The sequence below is a fragment of the Stylophora pistillata genome, chromosome 14 (genome assembly GCF_964205215.1).
Source record: "Stylophora pistillata chromosome 14, jaStyPist1.2, whole genome shotgun sequence".
Classification (NCBI taxonomy): Eukaryota; Metazoa; Cnidaria; class Anthozoa; order Scleractinia; family Pocilloporidae; genus Stylophora; species Stylophora pistillata.
The window spans coordinates 22,484,627-22,505,109 of record NC_142532.1 but is presented as its reverse complement, the minus strand read 5'-3'; the positions used below and the strand labels follow the sequence as shown (position 1 = coordinate 22,505,109).

General features: G+C 38.0%; 2 protein-coding genes across 2 annotated transcripts; one reads left to right on the top strand and one right to left on the bottom strand.

The window, feature by feature from the left end:
* Positions 1–41: 41 nt before the first annotated feature.
* Positions 42–12,405, top strand: LOC111334539 (proliferation-associated protein 2G4). The gene is made up of 14 exons (XM_088745386.1): positions 42–218; positions 1,262–1,390; positions 2,019–2,124; positions 2,369–2,438; positions 2,518–2,610; positions 2,924–2,987; positions 3,124–3,202; positions 3,960–4,117; positions 4,227–4,278; positions 4,690–4,784; positions 5,072–5,129; positions 6,170–6,239; positions 11,894–11,947; positions 12,094–12,405. The coding sequence occupies exons 1-14, from the start codon at positions 119–121 to the stop codon at positions 12,157–12,159; spliced, it is 1,194 nt and encodes a 397-aa protein (XP_088601512.1). The 5' UTR covers positions 42–118; the 3' UTR covers positions 12,160–12,405.
* Positions 12,406–12,806: 401 nt separating this feature from the next.
* On the bottom strand, positions 12,807–20,014 carry LOC111334538 (carboxy-terminal domain RNA polymerase II polypeptide A small phosphatase 1). The gene is made up of 8 exons (XM_022940300.2): positions 19,817–20,014; positions 19,286–19,482; positions 17,338–17,436; positions 16,790–16,846; positions 16,555–16,647; positions 15,528–15,626; positions 15,221–15,307; positions 12,807–14,520 (listed from the first exon to the last, which is right to left on the bottom strand). The coding sequence occupies exons 1-8, from the start codon at positions 19,893–19,895 to the stop codon at positions 14,350–14,352; spliced, it is 882 nt and encodes a 293-aa protein (XP_022796035.1). The 5' UTR covers positions 19,896–20,014; the 3' UTR covers positions 12,807–14,349.
* Positions 20,015–20,483: the final 469 nt, after the last annotated feature.

Sequence of the window (20,483 nt, the reverse complement as noted above, 5' to 3'; positions counted from 1 at the left end):
AGAATTTACTCGAGCAGGGAATCCTGGGTACTACCTTCTCCACGCACGTGCAAAGTAAATTCGCCGCCATTTTAGAGGGTTTTGTTTCGCAGAGGAGTATTTTTTTATTGAGGATAAAATGGCAGACAAAGGTAGTGATTCAGGAGAGGAAGAAGATCCAACCATTGCTGAAGATGTTGTTGTTACGAAGTACAAAATGGCTGGCGATATGGCAAACCGTAAGTACAAATAATGTCATTCAGACTCTTCGATTTTCACAAAAGAGAACACATTATTTTCCGCGATGAGGTAACTGTAATAGTTAAATCATGTCCGACAAAGATCTTTCACTGGTTTTTCAACAAGTTCAGCCTTTTTCAATTTGGTTTCGTATGATATAGATTGTTAAAAACGTCTTTTCTTCTTAATTACGGCAATCAATAATGTTCTTCCAATATCTTCATTAATTTTGGTTAAGGATTCTGGAAATTTAAGAATCTTTGTTGATAGTTAAGCTGCAGAAGTTGTGTAATCGAAGCCTTTGAATAAATTATGAGGCATCAGTTTGGTAAACCGCCCCAAACTATATATGGGTGAACTTTGTAAAAGTAAGACCTATAATCTCTGTAGGATTTATATCAGAAGCCTCACCAGAAAAGAAATAATAAGTTACATGATAGTCTATGTACTTGAAAATAAGTTGCATGTCTTGACAGAAAAATTAAGCTGATTTAATACCTTATTACAGGTACTTCCCATAGTATTAACATAAATAATGTCATTTCACTTTTATCTACTTGTCTCACTACCACTATTATTAAACAGTGGTTGAGTAGCCTGGAAAAAAAACAAAAAAACACAGGGCTTGTGAGATTCAGGTTTCCATTAACCATCCCAAGAAAAAAAAATGTTGGTAAATAAGGGATTAAAAAAAGAAGGGAATGTATAGGATCAAGATCTAGATGAGGTTTTAGAGGTTTTTAATTGATAGGGTATTGTAACGCTCCCTAAACTCCAAAGGTGTATTGCACTATTAACCTTGTAACTCCCAGAAGTGATTAACTTGTAACTTCTCCCCTAAAATACCCATAAATTACCCAGCAAACTGGTAATGAGAATATTCAATCTTGTCATTAAGAAGTTGTTACCTTGATCAAACACCAAATTCTTGTAACCAATTTATTAGAAAATGTGTCACACCTCTAGAAGAGAATTTAACAATCAGATCTTGGGAGTTTAAGAGTTAATAACAATTTACTGATCTAGTTTGTATTTCTGAAAGGTGTTCTCAGGAAGATCATAGATGCCGCTACTGTTGGAACTACTGCTCGAACATTATGTCAAATGGGAGATGACCTTGTTTTGGAGGAAACAAGCAAGGTTTTTAAAAAAGAAAAAGAACTTAAGAAAGGTAGACTTCATTTCAGGGGATATTTTGTCATCAATGTAGCCTTTTGGTTCCACTGATCCTAATAGAATTTGTTTCTGATATTTGTCATATTAATCATATTTCATCCATTCATTCATTTCATTCATTCATTCATTCATTTCATCCATTCAGGGCTGTTAATATTTATGTGAGCTGGGCTGACTTTGTAAATAAAGTTACCCAACTAACAGAGCAGCTTTGTCCCCCAAAGTTTCATTATTGTAAAAGTTCTTTGCCATCTGGGTTACCAAAGTTTGTTATGGAAAAGGAAAGTTCTTCTATTTTGTTACTTTACACTTACAGGCCAAAATCTTGGCAATGTGAATTAGTTTGTGCCTGTTTGGTTTGCATAATGAACAGTTAATCACTTAATTGATTTAAGACAACCCACCCACAAAGGGCCTGTGTGATAAATATTGATGGTTGATAGCACATCTAATTGCAGTTTAGTTGAAGAATTTAGCCAAAATACAGTGGGCTGTAGGATGTAGTCTGCCTCCAGTGAAGATCTCCAATTCTTGTATCATGGGGGGTCAGTTTGTTATATTTGTTCCGTACTTGTCTAAGTTAACTAGAAGCAGTTTTGTAATTTGTATCATTATTTTATTAGGTATTGCCTTTCCAACATGCATCTCAGTAAACCACATTGTCTGCCATTTTTCACCCCTTATGAGTGAGTCTGACATAACCATTGGTGATGGTGATATGGTGAAAATGTAAGTTGGATTGCCATTGTTATCATCAGTATCAATATTTTCTTTGCTCTTCTCTATTCATTTCCTTAGGGAAAAAAATGACCTTGAAAACATCAAACAAGAAGGTCATTCCCATGTTTTTAAGGGAGATACGGTAATAAGAAAGAAGCCAGTCACTATCAGGAGCTAAAGCTTTAAAGTGCTGATTTGAAGATATAGCCTTGCCGTGATTTTTATTTTCTTTCTGTTCGTCTGTTTTTCCTAGAGACCTTGGTGTTCACATTGATGGATATATTGCAGTTGTAGGACATACAATTGTTGTTGGTGCTTCCAAGGTAGTTTAGTTTAAATTTTGGGCAAATCAGAGTTGGAATTAATTTGACACAGTAATGACTGTTTGATATACGATTTTAGGACAACAAAGTAACTGGCAAAAAGGCTGATGTTCTTCTAGCGGCATATTTAGCATCTGAAGTGGCACAGAGGCTTGTGAAAGCAGGTAACGAGGTAAGATCAAAAGAGTTTTAAATTACTTAAAGAGTTTTCATTAATGCAGCATGGAAGGGGATGTTTTGTTCATAGTTATCGAAAAAAATGTTCTGATGAGTTACATTTTTCAGAAGGAGGGTTGTCATGACTTCAAAAACTACATCCAAACACTAAATAACCTTGAACCACTTTCAAAATAACCAAAAAGTTGATGAATTTTAGCCTCAGTTTTTCAGTTATTTTTGTCAGGATTAGTAAGCATTATTCTAGTTGCTGTGACATTTGGTTATAAACCATAAGTTGCAATTAGACAATTTGAATGCTGTTGCAGAATTATACAGTCACAGATCAAATACAGAAAGTTGCCGAGGCCTTTCAGTGCAAGCCAGTTGAGGGTAAGGTTATTTTGTTTTAATCACATTATTTGATAGAATTATTTAGTTCTCTTTTCTAAAAATCCCAGATTTCCTCCACAGTCATTTGCCAGCTTGCACAAGCTAGAGCTTTGATACTCTCTTTTCTTTTCAACAGGAATGTTATCACATCAACTGAAAAGAAACATTATTGATGGTGAAAAGGCAATTATACAAAATCCTACAGAACAGCAAAGGTAACTAAGTGACTGGTTCATTTCTCATCCTTGAAGTGACCAATAAGGAAATTCTCCTTAATAAAATTTGCACCTTTTCAAGCATAAAGTTGGTGAGAAAATAGAAAAAAAATCAATTAGGAGATATTGTTTGATTTCACAATGAATTCTCAGCGCTACAGTCGTAAGAAATGCATGGGAATGAGAGATTGACCAGTGCAGCAATCCCTATGTTTTTCTTTTTTGTGGGAGGTAGTGGCCTGATGGTCAGTGGGCTGGACCATCAACATCAGCATGTATATTCTCTATACTGTTCTCCTTACATTTCCCAGGGTGCTGACAAGGAGAATTTGTTTAATAATCAAGAGCTTCTTTAGTTGGTGATCATTTCCTTTATTCTCCTGACCTTAATGTGTGATTCAGGGGTGATATTGTAAGGAGAAATTAGATGCTAGCCACTCTTATTGGTCAAAGGGTTAAAGGTCTGGGTTTGAGACCTAACTAGGGCATTCTGTTGTGTTCTTGGGCAAACTACTTTACTCTAACAGTGCCTCTCTCCACCCAGGAGTAGAAATGGGTACTGGTGAAACGTCAGGGAATCCTGACTATTTATTCATTTAAATTCCTGCTGGTAACATTGCAGTGTAAAGGCAACCCACTCAGGGGGGAGTAATATTACTCTTAATTGCTTCATACTCTGGACACTGGAATGAGTTGCTGTTGGATGGGTCGCTTGGCTTGAGTTTTGACTTAAACCTTTATTACCTTTTTTTGCCAGGAAAGACCATAGCAAGTGTGAATTTTCAGTACATGATGTTTTCGCAGTTGATATCCTAATTAGCACAGGAGATGGTAAAACTAAGGAGAAAGACACGCGAACGACAGTGTACAAAAAAACTGAAAACATCTATCAGTTGAAAATGAAGGCCTCTAGAGGTTTGTGGTCATGTCTTTCCATTTCTTCCCACATCTGGAGAACAAACAAACTTTCTTCAAAAAGTTTTCAATTATGAACTGAGGGCTTCCTATATATTTTTTTTTTCAGTTTTTTACAGTGAAGTGTGTAACAAATTCACCACCATGCCATTCACTTTAAGGTACCACCACTTGATGTTACTAGGATTTTCATTTGATTGTGTGGTAAAAGTTTGGTGAGGGTTTTGACTGTAGAACTACTATGTTGTCATGCACAGCCATTTTTGTTTCCAATGGTAACCAAATCTCAAAGAGCAGTGTGTCACCAACTGAGAAGCACTCCAAAAGAGGTCAAACAGTTCTTTGCCAATGAAAATGGAGCTAGTCACTTGTGACAACACAATTTTAAGGTTAAAATGTGGTTGCCAGACTTCTCTATCACCTTATTCAACTGAAAATCATAGTATTTAACAAAATTTAAAACTTTTTACTTGGTATAAAAAATGGTAGATGACTTTGAAAATTGGCAGTGGTTCTAGACTGTGTCTGGTCATTTCATGCTTATAATCTACCTGCTGCATTCTGTTTTACAGAGCTTTTGAAGACGAGAAAAAAGCAAAAATGGGTGTTGTGGAATGCTGCAACCATCAACTTCTAGAACCTTTTAATGTCTTGTGGGAAAAAGAAGGTCAGTTAAGAAGACAGGATTTTAATGTCCCAGTCATGCTCAGAGCTCAGAAAAAATCTTTTTTGAGACAAAAACGTATGCATTGATGACATTCATTCTTAGTTATTTTTATCCCATATTGAGACACCAACCATAAGACAGTGCCATTACTTTTATTTTGACACTCGTAATCTTTCCATATTATTCCTGGCTACAAATTACAATATGAAAATGAACCACCCCTCCCCCCCCCCCCCCTCATTATCAATGTTTCTTCACAGTCTACGGCTTGTTATCCTTTATTCTAGGGGAATATGTAGCCCAGTTCAAATTCACATTGTTAATCATGCCTAATGGACCAATCAGGTGAGGAATAGCATCACTCTATCTCCATGTACAAGTTGGAATTCAATAAATTTCATTTGGACCAGCAGATTGAAAATCAACCAAAATCATGTTCATGGGAAAGTGAGTGGTAATCTAAGCATTAGCTGAAAAGAAGCCTGGAAAAAAAAATTCATATTTCAAACCCATGCCTTCTAGATACTAGTTGGGTGTAACAGACTGAGTTAGCAAACCACACATTGGGTGCAGGGCACATTTTAGAGGGTTCTTCTTTCCATGCGGAGAAATCTGGTACAGTTTGTTATTAATTAAATTCATATGACTTGTGAAATGAAAAGCGAATATTTACTGCAATTAAATTAAGTCAAATTAAATCCAATAAACATTTCCATGAATAGCAGTGTGGTGATTTATTCATTTGAAGCCAAAAACTAAATTGTTTTGATGGTTGAGCAAATTCTCTTGTCTTGTAGTGCAAGAAGTAGACCGCCTCCTGGTTAGCTCAATTGGTTAAGCGCCGGACTGTTGTGCTGGAGGTCAAGGGTTCGAGCCTCGACTGGACCAACACTCAGGGTCTTAAAATAATTGAGAAGAATATGCTACCTTTCTATAACATTGATCAAGAAATGGTTAGATATTCTAGTCTTCTCGGATAAGGACAAATAAATGGAGGTCCCGTCTCCTGCATCTATTAATTAGTTAATTTAGTTAGGCAGGGGACATTAAAGAACCCACTTCACGAGATTACTGTGATGTGGTCTGGCCTGGTTTCTAGGAATTGGGGAAGGGGGCATCTGTTATATTTGCTTTCATTTGATTGTAAACTGCTTAGCAGTCTGGTAAAGTCCCCCGTAAAGTGTTGTAAAGCACCATGAGTTCAAGATATGAGCGCTATATAAATACAGGTTATTATTATTATATTATTATTAAGTAGATGCAGATGCTGTTAAGTAAAATTTGTCAGCTGATGTCAGACTGCAGAATTACCCTTTTCTTTCCTTTTGTACACTAAAAAGTGCCTGTATTTTAACAATTACTGAAACTTTTTTTTTTCTCCTCAGGATTACACAAGGACCTTTTGACTCTGAACTAGTACAATCAGAGTACTCAATAAAAGATCAAGAGATCAAGGTAGGATAATCTCCAGGAGGCTCTGTGTTATAAAGTTGTAAATATTTGTTTTTGTTTGTTAATTTTTTTTTCACCATATCACTCAATAAGCAGATTGTGCCACCTTTGCTTATCGAGTTACAGAAGACCTGGGTAGTCTCTCACATACATGTACTGGGTTCTGAAATAACTAATAATTAACAGATAGATGTAGCAGAAGGGTTATGTGAGTGGGTACAGAGGATCAGTGAACAGTGGGCACAGCAGACCCGTGGAACAGTGGGTATGAAGGACCAGTGGAACAGTGGGTAAAGAGGACCAGTGGAATAGTGGGCACATAAGACCAGTGGGTACAGAGGACCAGTGGAATAGTGGGCACATAAGACCAGTGGGCACAGGACCAGAGGAACAGTGGGTACAGAGGACCAGTGGGTACAGAAGGACAGGGCACAGAGGAATAGTGGGTACAGAGAACAATGGGTACAGAGGACCAGTGGATACAGAGGACCAGTAGGTACAGAGGACCAGTGGGTACAGAGGACCAGAGGAACAGTGGGCACAGAAGACCAGTGGGTACAGAGGACCAGTGGAATAGTGGGCACATAAGACCAGTGGGCACAGGACCAGAGGAACAGTGGGTACAGAGGACCAGAGAAACAGTGGGTACAGAGGACCAGAGGAATAGTGGGTACAGAGGACCAGTGGGTACAGAGGACCAGAGGAACAGTGGGTACAGAGGACCAGTGGGTACAGAGGAACAGTGGGTACAGAGGACCAGTAGGTACAGAGGAACAGTGGGCACAGAAGACCAGTGGGTAAAGAGGAGCAGTGGGAACAGAGGACCAGAGGAACAGTGGGTACAGAAGACCAGAGGAAGTTGGGGTGCAGAGGAATGGGAGAACAGCGGGGAACATGGGAAAAAAGGATCGGAAAGAAGCCCTGATTATTAAGTTGCGAAGGTTGATATATTTAGTTATTTGCTGTGTTGTTGTTTAAGTTTTATTTTGTGAGCACAGTAAATTGTAAGAGCTATTCTCAGGTGAAATGAATTTTAATGAATATTTATCCGTTCATGTTTGAGTACATGATAGTCACATGTAAAAATTGAATTACTTTAAAGAATTGTGGCTGACATAATTAATTTGAAAGCCTCTTCTCAAGTTTCATGAAAAAATTATCTAGATTTGTAAAATAGTACAGCTTAATATAGCAACAAGATCTATTCATTTTCAAAATGCCTGTTTGTCATGTGTGCAACAGTAACAAAAATTCAACAAAGCATGCAAAAGTTTATCGCATTCCTCAGCACGTTTGATGGTGTTCACTTCTTTGAGGAACGTAGTTCAATCTGTCTTTAAATAAGGCCACCACAATGGCTGCATCGTGATTGTGAGCTGCAATGGCTTGCTTGATTTGTTCATGTGATTTTATTCTGTGCAGCAACAGCTTAGATTTTAGGGTGTAACTGATAGATTGAACAAGATCATAGTGGGTCAGCAGAGAGGAAGTATTCAGTTCTTTCCCGCTTGCAAGGGACAGTTGTAGAATTTCTTTCATGACAAAGGACTCCTCCCTTGTCAGGGCTCCCTCTGGTGGCAGGTGCATTTTTCATATGGAGGTGTGCTTGTGAGGTATACTTGTTCAAGTTTAAAAAATCATACTTTCGCTGTTTAGGTGGTGCACCGCACTCAATATTTGTCCAAATGGATTTGAACAACCGCGGCATGTGCAACTTCCGGAGCAACTTACTCGAGCTTTGAGACACTTGCACCTGCTCGAGTATGAACCAATTATGTTATTGCAAATATTTGCAACTGACTCTTGGCCTTTCCTCCTGACTCCACAGGAGCAAAACACCTTGGCTCATTTTTCTTTCTTCTTTATTTTCTTTTCTTCTGGCTCCAAGAGATAATTTTCTCGACAGACATAGTCGTGCCCACAACCAGCAGCATTAAATGATAAGAACAACGAAGGCATACCACGTGACAGTTGACGTGGCAGTATAGGAATAGTTGGGAAGTTTTCCAGAGATGAAAAGATCACAATTGGCATTTTTAAGAAGTTAGCCATGGCTAGAACCATAAGATTTCCCAGCTCTCTAGTAAAATAACCACGATGGGAAAACTGCTCAACTTCGTTTTCAAAATTGTCAGTGGTTAGGAAGTTTTCATAGTGTTGCCTGTTCTCTCCTGACCACTCTTGAAACGGTTAATTCTCTCAGTTTGGTGACTAAGCTGTCTTCACTCTGTTTGAAAAGACCGAGATTAGTTAAATGCTCAACCACTTAACAATCTATTTCTCCTGTCCTTGTGATGCGAATAATGTTCCTTGCCACAGCTCAAAAACAACCATCTACATCTTTGGGAATATGCTCCTGGGACATTGAACAGCTCTTCAAAATGTCGTCTATCTTTTTATCATGCTCAATGACAATGCTCGATCCATACTGAGTTCAACGTTAGAAAACAAAGTTACTGAATCTGTTTAAAGTGACGATGTGACACTTCTGTTCCTGAATTACTAAGATTTGTTAGGCTTTGAAACGTAGCCATGTTTGACTGTGCCTTGTTCAATATGTCAATTGCAGCAGATTGACTCAAAGGGGCCACATGGTTATTACGATTACTTTGTGGCCCTCTTAATTTGTTAGTTATTTCCCTTTTATCCAAAGTTTCCAACCCAATGCCAAATATTTCATCTGATTTTTCAAAGATTTGACGTGTTCTGGAATGAACACGTTCTATTAACCTGAGTCTTTCGTGAAGCACATGGGTTTCCTCTGGAAGTACGCTCGATGACTTTCTGTCCTTGTGGTTTATGTGATTGAATACTATCATTAACAGAGCATAAGCTAGACGAACTCCCACTCTATTACCACTAAAAAGATGACTGATCCATCTGTGTAGTGCTTCATTTCTGTTAGTTCCTCTTCCCAGGGCAATTCCTTATTAAAACAACAGCAACAACAATAACAACAACAACAACAATAAATTTTTAGCAAAAGTCACATATCACTTACGTTTAAAGTGATTGTTCTATAAGAAGTTACCAGCTGATAGAGATAATGGACAATGTAACAATTCTAAAATGTGTCAGTTTGAAATATTTATGGAGAAAAGTTTGGATTAAGTTCTGGTTAAGGATTTTGCTATGCAAAAGAAAAAAGCTTTTAATTATTATTTAATTTGGTTAGTAATGACGAATCTGGAGGTGCGGTGGCCTCATGGTTGTGCGCTCGACTCCGGATCAAGTGGTCCGGGTTTGAGCCCCGGCCGGGACATTGTGTTGTGTTCTTAGGCAAGACACTTTACTCTCACAGTGCCTCTCTCCACCCAGGTGTATAAATGGGTACTGGCAATTTTAATGCTGGGGTAACCCTGTGATGGACTAGCATCCCATCCAGGGGGGAGTAGAAATACTCCTAGTTGCTTCATGCTACAGAAACCGGAGTTAAGCACCGGCCTAACGGGCCACTAGGCTCCTAAACAGACTTTACTTACTTTGCTAGTAATGACGAATAGTTTTGTTTGTGGTCAAATAAATTGCTTGTTAAGCGGAAAAGGTATAGCTAAGTTGCTTTGACTGGAACCAAGGTGGCAGTTTGTAGCCTCCTTATTGATTATATAATAAAACATATTTTACCGTAAGTCTGAAAAAACTACAACACTTAAACTCTAGGAGAATCTGATGCGGTAACAAGAAAAGCTTAATATTTTTTGCTTTTTGCATAGGGAAAAATTTTGTCATACAACTATACTCAGCCTTTTAGACTTGTGACTGAAAGGGAAAAGAAAATAATATTCTGAGCGCACAGAAATGCAAGGAAAATGAGTTGATTTGCTACCTTACATGAATAAATTTAAATGCAGCCATAGGATTTCAACAATTTTGGGTGTCTTCTGGCACTGTGTCCCATCTGGTCCTTGCCCTCATGTCCTCTGTACCCACTGGTCCTCTGTGCCCACTGGTCCTCTGTGCCCACTGGTCCTCTGTACCCACTGGTCCTCTGTGCCCACTGGTCCTCTGTGCCCACTGGTCCTCTGTACCCACTGGTCCTCTGTGCCCACTGTTTCTCTGCTCCTCTGTTCCCACTGGTCTTCTGTGCCCACTGGTCCTCTGTTCCCACTTGTCCTCTGGTCCTATGAACCCACTGGTCCTTTGTACCCACTGGTCCTCTGTTCCCACTGGTCCTCTGTTCCCACTGGTCCACTGGTCCTCTGGTCCTTTGTACCCATGGGTCCTCTGTTCCTACTGTTCCTCTCACCCACTGGTCCATTGTACCCACTGGTCCTCTGTTCCCACTGTTCCACTCACCCACTGGTCCTCTGGTCCTTTGTACCCACTGGTCCTCTGTTCCCACTGTTCCACTCACCCACTGGTCCTCTGGTCCTTTGTACCCACCGGTCCTCTGTTCCTACTGTTCCTCTGGTCTTCTGCACCCACTTATCCTCAAGTCCTTTGGCCCTCTGGTCCTCTGTACTCTGTTCCCACCAGTCCTCTATTCCTACTGTTTCTCTGGTCCTCTGTACTCACTGGTCAGCTGTACCCACTGGTCGTCTGTACTCACTGGTCAGCTGTACCCACTGGTCCTCTGTACTCACTGGTCAGCTGTACCCACTGGTCCTCTGTACTCACTGGTCAGCTGTACCCACTGGTCGTCTGTACTCACTGGTCAGCTCTACCCACTGGTCGTCTGTACTCACTGGTCAGCTGTACCCACTGGTCCTCTGTACTCACTGGTCAGCTGTACCCACTGGTCCTCTGTACTCACTGGTCAGCTGTACCCACTGGTCCTCTGTACTCACTGGTCAGCTGTACCCACTGGTCGTCTGTACTCACTGGTCAGCTGTACCCACTGGTCCTCTGTACTCACTGGTCAGCTGTACCCACTGGTCCTCTGTACTCACTGGTCAGCTGTACCCACTGGTCCTCTGTACTCACTGGTCAGCTCTACCCACTGGTCGTCTGTACTCACTGGTCAGCTCTACCCACTGGTCCTCTACTCACTGGTCCTCTGTACTCACTGGTCAGCTGTACCCACTGGTCCTCTGTACTCACTGGTCAGCTCTACCCACTTGTCCTCTGCACTCACTGGTCAGCTGTACCCACTGGTCCTCTGTACTCACTGGTCAGCTGTACCCACTGGTCAGCTGTACCCACTGGTCCTTTGTACTCACTGACTTTACCCCTCTGGTACATCTATCTGTCAATTATTAGTTATTTCAGAACCCAGTATATGAGAGACTAGCCATCATTCCAGTCATGTCACTTTTAAAGATGGTCAGGACAACCTTGTGATCACTGTTGAAACTGTGCTTCCGGGAAAACTTGTCCTCGTTTTGGGGATCATGGTTGTCTAGATCATCTTTAGTTGTTGTTTGTTTGAGCCACTTTGATCACTGGTGGTTTGAAAAATCATGTTGAAATGTACTCCCACAAGGGACTAAGACAAAATGTCTCTTTACAATATCAATACTAAATCAAGCAGGCAAGTAATGGGAATTTTAAAAAGGGGGATTAGTTGATCCAATACCAAGTTCTCCAATCTAATATCATTAGGAACAATTCATTTTGTATTTTTGAAGTTTGTCTGGTGTGAATTTCTTGAATGTCGAAAGAAAAAAAAAACATTCTGGATTCAACTTTTTTGTCATGTTTTCTATTTTATTTTCCAGGACATACTTGCTACATCAGCAAGTAGGAAAACTCAAAAGAAAAAGAAAAAGAAGGTGAGCAAACCATGTACATTGCTCTCATACACAATGACATCATGTACTGAAAAATCCACCAAACAGTTCTTTGTTAATCACATTTCATCCATCTTTTTTTTTTTAATGCATTTTCAGATTGTTTTTGTTGTTTATTCTCTGTGCAGGCTTCAACTAAAGCATCTGATGCAGTGGTAGCAGAAACAAAAAATGGCAAAGACGCTGATAACTAAACCTTGCCTGTGTATCATACATGTACCTTGCTTTGTAAACTTTGCCTGTCTCCTCTATGGCTCTGTTGCATAGCTGAACATGATCTCACAATCGTTAGCCTCCAAGTCAAGTAAAGTGTTGCTCAAGTGAAAAAAATGTTGTTATTCTAGTCCAAGAGTCTGTGAAGTTGCATATTGAATGTCGACACGAAGAAAACAAGTGTTGAATAAAATAACTTGTTTTCTTGCTGAAGAGAACTACTAATACCTGATGTGCAATCATTTTTTGTAACATTTGTTACATAAGAACAGATATTTGACACAAAAAATTCCCTTTTAGTTGATGTTATTTTCATCTTTGTGTCATATAAAGCAAACACAAGCTGTTCTCCATGCATTAAGGGTGGTTGTACACAGGCTAGGGGTAGACAATAACCACTTGAACTGGATGCAAGCCCATAAAAGGGACCAACCCTCCCCCCCCCCTCTTTTGTTGCAGCGACATAACCTATTGCAACCTCATTCCCAGGGTCTCTCATCTTCCCACCTCCTGGGAACGAGGTTGAACCTATTGTGGTTAAGCCTAACCACCTGCTTAACACTTGACATTACTTGATTAGTTAAACTGGCCATCAAAATTTTAACAACAGAAAACTTGCAGTAGGCCATTGGCAAACAAAAAAATATATATTTTGCTGTATATCACCTTGTTACACAATCACAGTATTCTGTTATCAAAATTAGTTTCAATGCAGAACGTAGGCAAAGATCACTCTACTCTTGGTATTCTATGTTTGACAAGACATAACAGCCCAAGAGGATGCGATGGAAAACTTCAGAAAAAAATTGGACAATAACATCCTGAAGATTGCAACTCTTGAGCTGCTATGCAACTAGTCTTCATTAGGCCCAGTGGCCTGACAAAGACTTGTAACATTGTAGCAAAAGATCACCATCTATACTTGGTAATGATAGACCTTGACTTAACACTGAGAAGCTATGGTTTTCTCTCTCACCACAATTTTATCTAATTATCTTCAAAAATAGGCCAGAATTGGGTAAAAAAAAAAAAAAAAAACTAGAGGATAATATATGTAAAGATTTTCTTTGCTTAAATTTTGCCCTACAATACAAAATTTCACACTTCCCACACCCCTTTGAGAGTTTCTTCAACTAGAAATGTTATAAGTACTAATGATCCCTGAGAAAGGTATACCATGATAAAAAAAAATTACTGTATTTAGCATGAATTTCAATTGGTACAAAATTAGATGTAAAAGAAGTTTTTATATAAACCTACATATAAAAATTAGTGCTAAAACATACAAACTTGTTTCACATCAAACTAGCAATCATATCATACATTATATCTTCATGTGCAGACAGACATTTTCTATATTTGGAGAATAGACTAGAACCCCTAACTTTGAAAACTAGCACTTTACCATTACCAACAATATGCTTATATATATTATCAAGCAAGCAAAAATATTGTAGTGTTTAAAATACGTTTGAAGATTTGAATAACAATCTGTTCAATTTTTAAAAGCGAAAAAGCTGTATGTTCTATGTACACTTCATTTAACAAACAAAATTCATGTCTTGGTTCAAAATTGAATACAAAATAACCAAAATTCAAACAAAAATGTGTCATAGGTTCTTAGAGTATTGTGATCTATATATATATATATATATACTGTAGTTAACTCTTTAACTCCCAGAAGTGATTAACAAGTTATTTCTCCCTAAAATACCCATACATTATCCTGCAATCAGGTGATGAGAATACTCAAATTTATACAGAAGTTGATATCTTGATCAAACACCAAATTACCCCAACAATTGTATAAGGAAACTTGAAGAGAAAAGAAAGGAGAATTCACAATCAGATCTCCGGAGTTAAAGGGTTAGAAGTTGGTATGGTTAAGCCTTTCAGACTGGTCACTTTTAAATTAAAAGACCAAATACCTTTGCAAATGGAATGATAAAAATGATCCAAATTTTTATGAGACAAACAAGGGTACCTAAAATTTTGTGAACAAGGTAAACTAAATGACTTCTGCCCAAATCAGGAGAGGTAAGGAGAATAACATTGATCTGTGTCACTTAATTTTTTGATAAAATATTGAATTTCAGAACTTTCATATGTGGATATGTTACAGAAAAAAATTGTAAAATGCTTTAATTACAAATCTCAGGTGTACTTGAAATTCAGCTACTGGTGTTGAGTTCCAAGGAATTACATCTTCCTTTTAGGATGTTCATGTTTGCATTTCTCAAATATGCACAGACATCATCAGCTTCACTTATTGATTCAAGGAAGGGAATTAATTCTAAAAGCTCCATGTCTGAAAAGTCGTCAAACCATGACGCAACTGGAATCTGAGGAGAGCAATAATACATTGAGCGTAAACAAATGACAAAACCTTTATCAAAAGCAATCATTCTTTTGCAATACCACACAACACTTTTGTGAATATCCCGTTAAAAGTGATCAAACACCTTTCTTTAGTATGTAGCCTGGTTAGTAAAGCCACAGTAGAAAAGCAGAGGACTCTTTTAACCCTTTCACCACTTATAGTGACTAGCATCTAATTTCTCTTTACAATGTCACCCTTATTTGTGCATGATCCTTACAGTAAAGAGCACTATTTAAGCAATAGTGAAAATCAGACCTGAAAAAATTCAGGCCTGTACCGGGATTCGAACAACTGACCTCTGCAATACTGGTGCAGCGCTCTACCAACTGAGAGCAGGTCAATCAAATTAGTCTGACATAAACCCGTAAGATGATAAATCAAACACAACAATATATGAAATTCATATATCTGAACTGCAGTTAACATCACCCTTGTATGTATAATATACTGTCATAATCTATGAGAATAAAGGAATTGACCATCAACTAAAGAAGCCCATGACTATAAAACAAATTCTCCTTGTCGGCACCTGGAGAAATGTACAGAGAACAGTATGGAGAATATGCATACTGACGTTAGCGTGTGGACAGTTGACTCTAGATTTTATTTTAACCAAAATATAAGTTATAAATAGTAACTTTGTCAAGAATGCCAACACTTACTGCATTCTCTGGATGGAAACTGTATGATGCTGGTGAGTTGTCCACAATAAGGACCTTTTTTAAATCCCTTCCTAGTTTACTAAGATCCTGTGTAGACAATCAATCCACAAAATATTGGTCTTTGCAAAATAGAATTGGCATATTTCTAAAGCTGAAATAAAGCTGTAGTTTGGGCATTAGGCCTTCTTTTGCTAGAAAATCAGCTTCAGGATCTCTTGCTGGTAGCAAATTTTATAAAATCTTGTAAAACAAGCCCGAATATGAAGAACCAAACCAGAACAAACTGTGGAATTTCCTAATGGCCTACCTTCACATAATTTCCTCTATGAAACACACAAGACTCTCTAAAGAGCCTGGCTCGAAAAGATTTATGCTTGTCCAGCAAGTCAGCAACTGGGTCAGCATACTAAAAAATACACAACAGAGTTAACCCTTAAACTTCCAGAACCAACCAGGATGTCATTTCTCCTTACAATGTAAGTACCAGTAGACTAGCAAGCAGACAAGCGGAGAGGCATGGACAAATAATATTATCTTCTTGGAGATGAACAAACAGTTATACATTGGTAAGCAACCCTTGCAATTAAAGTTTTACTTTTAGGAAATTTGAGACTAACAACCTTAGGAAGCTATTCAAAGTTAGACGTTCATGCAAGTTAACCAAAAGAGGAATTTCTCTTAACAAGCATCAGCAAGATGAGAAGAAAGAAAAATATGAATAGGATGATGTTGCTTGATTTTAAACCAAATTCTTCATGCTCAAAATAATAGGATATACAGGGCTCACGATGGCAACCTCTACAGGCACTCATGGGATTAACATTTTCTTGCAGGTAAGTAAAAAATCTGATCTAGTTGCTGCCACTTTGGCGACTAGATTTTTCTGTGTTTTAAACCAAGAGTTAAATTAATCAAGTTCCAAAGTACCTCATATTGTCTAGTTTAACTTCTGTCTTGCCAAAAGAAAAAAGGAAACTTTGTTTAAGTTGACATTGAACACCTCCATCTTTCGACACTCATTCTGCCTACATGACTGCAATCCCCAATTTTAGTGCCGGCACATTTCAAGCAGTTACTTATTTTTTTTTTTTAACATTGTTGCAAAATCAGATAAGTTATACAGTATATTATTTAAACAGATGCAGCTTTTAAATTGTTGACTACAAATTTACTTCTGACAACCATCTATTTGCCATTTAGGTGCCAAAAGAGGATCACGAAATTTTGTTTATTTCAGGCCCTGGGGTGTAAAGACAGTGAGGAGAATTGATTTAAGATCCTGGGCGTAAAATGGATTGAGTACAAAGACAACAATAAGCAATCTTTTGTCTCACCTTTGATAAGCTAGCAGTGAATAGAACGCATTCAAACAACTCCCCAACTCTGCGAAGAAACTCATCAACGTGAGGCCTCTTTAACACATAGACCTGTGAACACATCGTAAATTTACATAACTTTAAAAAAAACTTTGTTAAGAAAGAGATCCTTTATGCAACATCGCAGGATGAGTTGCTTTGTTCTGACACAACTTTGAAAAATTTGTGAAAGAAAAAAAAGGATTCCACAAACCTGATGAACTGTCCCATCAATCTCCACAGGAACTATGAAATCTGCATTATGGACAGGCTGATATGAGCAATGATAAAATTTACATTAGAGATTTGGTAACCATGAACTGTTTAATATCAACTTTCCTTGGAAAAGTTTTTGTCATTCCTTTTTGACAACAAGAAGGACAATAGTGCTCCATTTTAATTCCACGCAGGCTACAAGTTAAGACTCTTTTCATCAAGAGCCAGTATATAATATTCACAGATTTGCCTATCAATAATTGAAATTTCCAATCTCTCAGTTTGGCATTAATCTCCTTGATGAAGCCCAGTATTAAAAAAGATATTTTTAAAAAAATTAATAATTTTCAACTTCTAGGGTGTCAACAAAGCATCAGAGAATGAAGAATTATCTGGCAAGCTACTAGCAGAATTCTCTGCCTGAATTTAGATGCTATTTCTTAGCAAGATGTTGAAAATATTCCCCTGGTTAAATTTAACCTTCTCCTGCTTCTTCATTTCTCAATGATAAATCTGAACTGCTGAGAAATTTAATAAATATGTTACCTTAAATGAACTGTGGACCAATGTTTCATCAAGGTCTATTACGATGCATTTTTTGTGCATATCCTGATGTCTGACAGCAGGTAGTAGATATTTACAAGGCTAAAGAAGAAAATAACTGAATAAGAGAGATCAATCTTTAATACAATCACATGAAACTTTAGGACTTTTTATCAAACCCTTCAAGTAAATATAAACATGGTTTTCATAATTAGCATCTTGAGTTTGTCCTGATAGATGAATTGTACCATTTTGAATTTGATGGTGTATGGGAATTAGAAATTCATTTACGCGAGTCAATATTTAAACATACCTTCCTATGACAAACACCTACTCAAACACGTAAAAAATTAAACAAAAAATTCTTAAAATAACTCATTTGAGAGTATAAACATCAATCAAATCGCAAAAGATAGAAAATGTCAGTTTTAGCATAAAAAGATGATAGTGCAAAGTCCATAAATATCACTCGTACACGCAGTTAAGCAGTTTTAAATAACTCCCTCTGGGTTTCTTGAAATTTTGGGAACCTTGCAAGGTTTTCAAAGAAACTTGACATAAAATCCTATGTTCCAACCTAAAAATGAAGGGCAGAATAGAATGATTCTTGCAAAAATGGTTGGCTAACAATAACATCTTAAACAAGTTCCTGTGCCGTAACAACAAAAAGCAAATATAGATAGGGTTGTTCAGATTTTACATCTTAGGTCTTAAGAAAAAATCGTTCTCCTTAACAGTCCCATGAATACACCTTTTCATGCTTAAGTGGCCCCTCTAGATGTTAAAAATTAATAGCTGAACTTTCCAAAGTGCAAGTTAAATCAACACTGAAAATTATATAATACTATTAATAACTGTTTATCAACCACACATTCTCATCAAATATTGGTCACAACAAAATGTACATGAAACAACAGCATAATAAACGAGCAAAGATTTTTCTTTGTTTTCATAAAAGAGGCCTTATTTAACACAGAATTTACAAAGGTCTTCCTTCATTTTTTTTTTTTCCTGGGTAAAAAGCTCAACTATTTCCTTTAACAGGAAATAGTCTCACGTTCTTATACTAACTTATCCCATCCGATCTGGAGTAAAAGGAAGACTTCTGTGTTTAGTAAAGCACAGAAAGGCACTAAACATTTTTAATTTGTTTACTTTTTGAAAATTGCGTAAATCGAGTTCGTTTTCCGTGCACGCATCATCTTCCATCTTGCGGAATTCATGCAAACAGAAAACTACGGAATGTTCTTTGTTCCTAGCCCCGAAAAATGAGTGCGTCGTATCCATTGTAAGAATAATCAAGCACTATTTCCCCTATGAAACCGATTCCGCAATTATGTCGAAAGAAGTGCCATACTGGAGAAATTCATTCTAAGAGTTTACGTCAGACACAAACAAGGATACCGAAAGACAACGGCCATGATCGTGCTGTTATATTGGTGTACTTTAAGAGTGCTCCCGATATTTTTTGTCTCCTTTCGCCTACTTCTAGTATCTAGTGACGTTGAAATAACTTTTTAGGTGAAGGGAAAACTGACGCACTGTAGAAAAGAACGCACCGAGAATCCCTTTGAAGTTAAAAACGCACGTTCCTTCCATGGAACAGACAAGTTGGAATGTCAACATGACGGAGCCCTTGAGAATCTTATTAATTCAGATATTAAATTTACACCAAAATGCGACGAATATATCCGCCAAACAGCTCTTATGCAAAGAGAAGTCTTGCTAGCGACAGAATAAAAGGAAAAAAAACTTTGCTGTTACGCAATGATTCGAAGATACGAATTTATACCCTTAGATTACTCGAAGAACGACATTTGTGCACAAGCACCAACGGAAATGGAATCGGAGATGCTTTCAAATTAGAACGTTGCGTGGAAAACTCAAAGCGAACACCTGCACGATAATTGCGTCAAAATTAGAGTATCGATCTCCATTTGGAAACACTAACCTTGGGCTCTTTTTCTTCAGTAGAGATACTAAGCGAATTTTCATTGTGGTTGTGGTTATGGTTGTGATTTGTGTGGGTGACTGCAGTTCTGTATGGGCCTCCAGCAGCAGTAGCAGCAGCAGACTGGGCGCCAAAACAGCAGAAAAAAGAGGAAAATATGTTCCGATTCCTTGGCTTTTTGGAGACTGATGAAGGGACTGCAGAGGAAGAGAAACAGACAGTTGATCAATGAGAACAATCGTGCTCAGATGGTGGACTCAAGGTTAACAAAACATTGGACGTCATACGCAACCGAACAACTAACTCAATTATAAATCAAAAGCTGTAGTAACGATTTTCATTGACCACAACGAGAGACTGTTGTAATTAAAAGTGAGAGAGCTCGAAAAAAAAGATGGTCTAGGACTATTCTCTGTAGGTGAAGTTAAGCCGACCGCACAAACAAAAGCTTATGATGCAAAATTCGCGCCGGTAACTGCGTGGTCGTATCGAAGCAAAGTGAGCAATATGGAGTCGTTCAAGCATACTCACGTTTGTTTTGTGTGTAGGGGCTCACTTCTGCCGACTCATCGTCCTTATTAACTTGCGTTATAATGGACGTGCTGTCCATCGACAACGCTTTTTAAACAGAGCCCAAACTTTCTTTCTGTGGTGCACAATGATTGTTCATTTGTTTTCACATCCGAATCCTTAATTCGCCTCCTGTTGAACAGTTACAAAATTATGGGCTGTCATATACTTGGGGAGGCTTTGATTGGCATACAATGCATCATGCATACTTGTGATTGGACCGCCCATCCTGATATTTGGCATGATCCCTTGCTCTCTTCATCACTTCGAAACTTAAAACCAGCTGGCAAGGACTCCTTTGACCCAACAAAGAAAAATAAGAAGAGGAAACAAAATGACTATTGACATAACTGGACTGATACCGTGGAACGTAAGACTCATACAAAATAGGCTGTATTTGAGAAGCGATTTTTTTTAATCTTTATTACATCCATTTTTAAATCACTGGTGGTCCCTGTAATCTGACTGGTGCGGTTTATTCGCGAATCGCACCATTTTTTGCTCCAAATCGCATCATATTACGCTTGACTGAGTTTTTGACACATGACGTCAAATACAATGAATATATGAAAGTTCATATATTTTGAACTGCGGTTATAGAAACGTATGATGCACGATCCTCGCAGTA